Source organism: Frankliniella occidentalis, unplaced genomic scaffold, assembly GCF_000697945.3.
Source record: "Frankliniella occidentalis isolate FOCC.00 unplaced genomic scaffold, Focc_3.1 Scaffold451, whole genome shotgun sequence".
Classification (NCBI taxonomy): domain Eukaryota; kingdom Metazoa; phylum Arthropoda; class Insecta; order Thysanoptera; family Thripidae; genus Frankliniella; species Frankliniella occidentalis.
This window is the reverse complement of record NW_026267569.1, coordinates 44,478-47,069: the sequence shown is the minus strand read 5'-3', so window position 1 is coordinate 47,069 and position 2,592 is coordinate 44,478. Positions and strand designations below refer to the sequence as shown.

At 47.7% G+C, this 2,592-nt stretch overlaps 1 protein-coding gene across 5 annotated transcripts in view; it reads right to left on the bottom strand.

The window, feature by feature from the left end:
• The window catches only part of LOC127751367 (uncharacterized), a 34,653-nt gene that overhangs the window by 26,836 nt on the left and 5,225 nt on the right, over positions 1 to 2,592 (bottom strand). For all 5 annotated transcript variants that reach the window (XM_052274834.1, XM_052274837.1, XM_052274838.1 and 2 more), the window contains 3 exons: positions 2,163 to 2,327; positions 304 to 474; positions 72 to 165 (listed from right to left, as the gene is read on the bottom strand). In XM_052274834.1, coding sequence (XP_052130794.1) covers positions 72 to 165; positions 304 to 474; positions 2,163 to 2,327 — 430 coding nt within the window. The remainder of the gene's footprint in view (positions 1 to 71; positions 166 to 303; positions 475 to 2,162; positions 2,328 to 2,592) is intronic.

The following is a 2,592-nucleotide window of genomic DNA, read 5'->3' as shown; positions in this document are numbered from 1 at the left end:
CCGTATGTTCTAAGGTTTCGGAATAACATGACATTCTACCATGAAGCATGTAAATAAATCTTTGCCATTACCAATTCTTATTTTGAATTGGTAATGTCCGTACGGCAAGACTGGGAAATTTGGGAACGTCCAATCGATCGGTTCTTGGTTGACTACGTAAACACCCTGGAAGAATTTTAAAACATGGATTAACTCAAAACCTCAAAACATAGCCTGCTTAGTAGGCTATACAGGTGGGTAGAACATTCACCACGCAATATAGGCCTGTGGTAGAGCCTGTGGTCCAGCAGCCTGCCTACTTACAGCAGGAATAATGCACGGGGATTTAGGCGCCTTGCCATCCTTGTCGAACACTACGTGATAAAATCCGGGTATATGTGATGAAATCATTGAGCATGCCTTATCTTTGAAGTCAAAAATAAACGCATTTTCTTTCCATTGGTTATTATTCCGAACATCCAGGTTTACTCTCACCTGTAGAAAAAGTCACACTAACAAGGCAGATGTACACCAGACCACGTCTCGCGTAACAGGCTTCGCGATATCTAACGAAACACTGTCATGCTGCGACGCGCCTGGCACACATCTACCTTGGCCTGCGGCGCTGACACCCGAGTCGGGTAGTGGGAAAATGTACACAAAGGTACGGGCCTACGGCCCGCCAACGGCCCGCCAACGGCCCGCCAACGGAACGCCAACGGCGAATCACCTCGACTAAGCATGCAGGCCCGTATCTTTGTGTACACACTGCCACTACCCGACTTTGGTGTCAGCGCCGCACGCCAAGGCAGATGTATGCCAGGCTCGTCGCAGCGTAACAGTGTTTCGTGAGATATTGCGAAGCCCGTTACGCGAGACGTAGTCTGGCGTATATCTACCGTGTAAATTTAATTTTACTAAATATGAATTAAATTGTACATTCCTATATATGGAATTGTACATTTTTATGCAAGAAATTGTACATATTTGTGCAATTAATTGTGCATTGATACGCTCTTTTCATTGTACATTTCTTTTGCACAATTTACCCCCTACATGATTTTTCCCCTGCCGCGCCGCGGACGCGCGGCCGAGGCCGGGGACCCGCTGTCGGGGGTAAATTGGCGCGAAAGTGACAAAGTCCTAAAATCCAATCTTGCACATTGCTCCCGACATTACAGCACCGTCCGCGCGACGTCGCTGGAAACTCCTCGACGTGTATTTTCATTGAAACTGCGTTCTGGCATACCGATTTTGGGAACACCCTACCCCTGGAGGATAGCAGCCAGGTACCCACGGTGCGGCGGCTAGGTAGGCAACCTTCCGTACTGCGCGTGGCATCAGAATCTGCCCTTTTCGAGAATGACTACGCGTCCGCGACCACGTTCACCGTGCAGCATCGAACTGCCGTGGCCGTTTAGAGAACCATCCAGAACCACAGCTTCCCGGGTTCAATTCTCGGACGAGGCGCCGCAATTTGTGCGACGTCACACCCACACACCACTTCAATTTAGGATGTGCACAGGATTACGTGATTACAGGGATTTCACGTGAATTTTAGAGGATTACACATGAATTGTGTTCAAATTATGGCTCTAAGACCATTAAATTAGGACAATAAGGTGAAACTCAGAGGTAACTAACTGTCGGAAATTTGGTCAAGTATTACAGGGAATACCTAAGGATTACATAGGGATTACACCTGCACCTGTACACAGGATCACGCGAGTGGTGTGGTGGCTCCCTCGCCCCCAACCGACCGGCATCCCCACGCCACGCCACGTGCCACGAGAGGGAACCCCCACCACCACGGTAACGCATCCCCACCACCATCGTCACGGACCTCAACTCCTCGCGACGGACCCGCCACCCATCCCCTGGCCAATAGGCAACCGCCACTGAGAGCCACTACTGTACTAGTACTGTACTGTACTGTACTAGTACAACTACTTTTGCTCAGTCATGGGTTTCGTGCCAACATCGTTCAGTGGAAAGTTTGGCTGCAAACCGAGAAATGTGTTCATCACTGGTACAGTGTTGATCAGTGATGGTTAAGGGGTTATTAACCCTTGAGATGGCAGAGTAAAAACGACCCCAACGGGTTCGTTTCAAATAAGGGCATGTTTTATCGTGCAGTGAGCCAAGCCAAAGACAAATCTGATCAAAGAATAACAATATCTTACCCAGGCGCTATCGTCTATTGATATTGAACCAGACATATTTCCACTAAGGAGTTGCAATTGTTTCGGTTTCTGTGGATTGTAGTGTGTAACTCTCAAATTCCATGACCATGCGCCCGCCGCTTTTTCGCACTGGTAAAACTTATCGGCGTAAGATAGGAATGGGCCCTGAAAAGAAGAAGTTTTTACTGCACAAAAAATGAGATCGTGGATTCCGGCGAGGGTAACGAATTTGCGTCGTCTATGTTCTCCTATCCGATGGTACAGTAGCCACTCCGATAGAGTCCACTCCGAGGAGAAAACTACTGCACGGTAAAAAATAACACCCAGAATTACCACAAAATCTCCCGTTAATATTTTCATTGACTCCGTGTTGTTGTAGAACAACAAAAGTTGTTGTAGAACAACAAAAGTTGTTGTAGAACAACAAAAG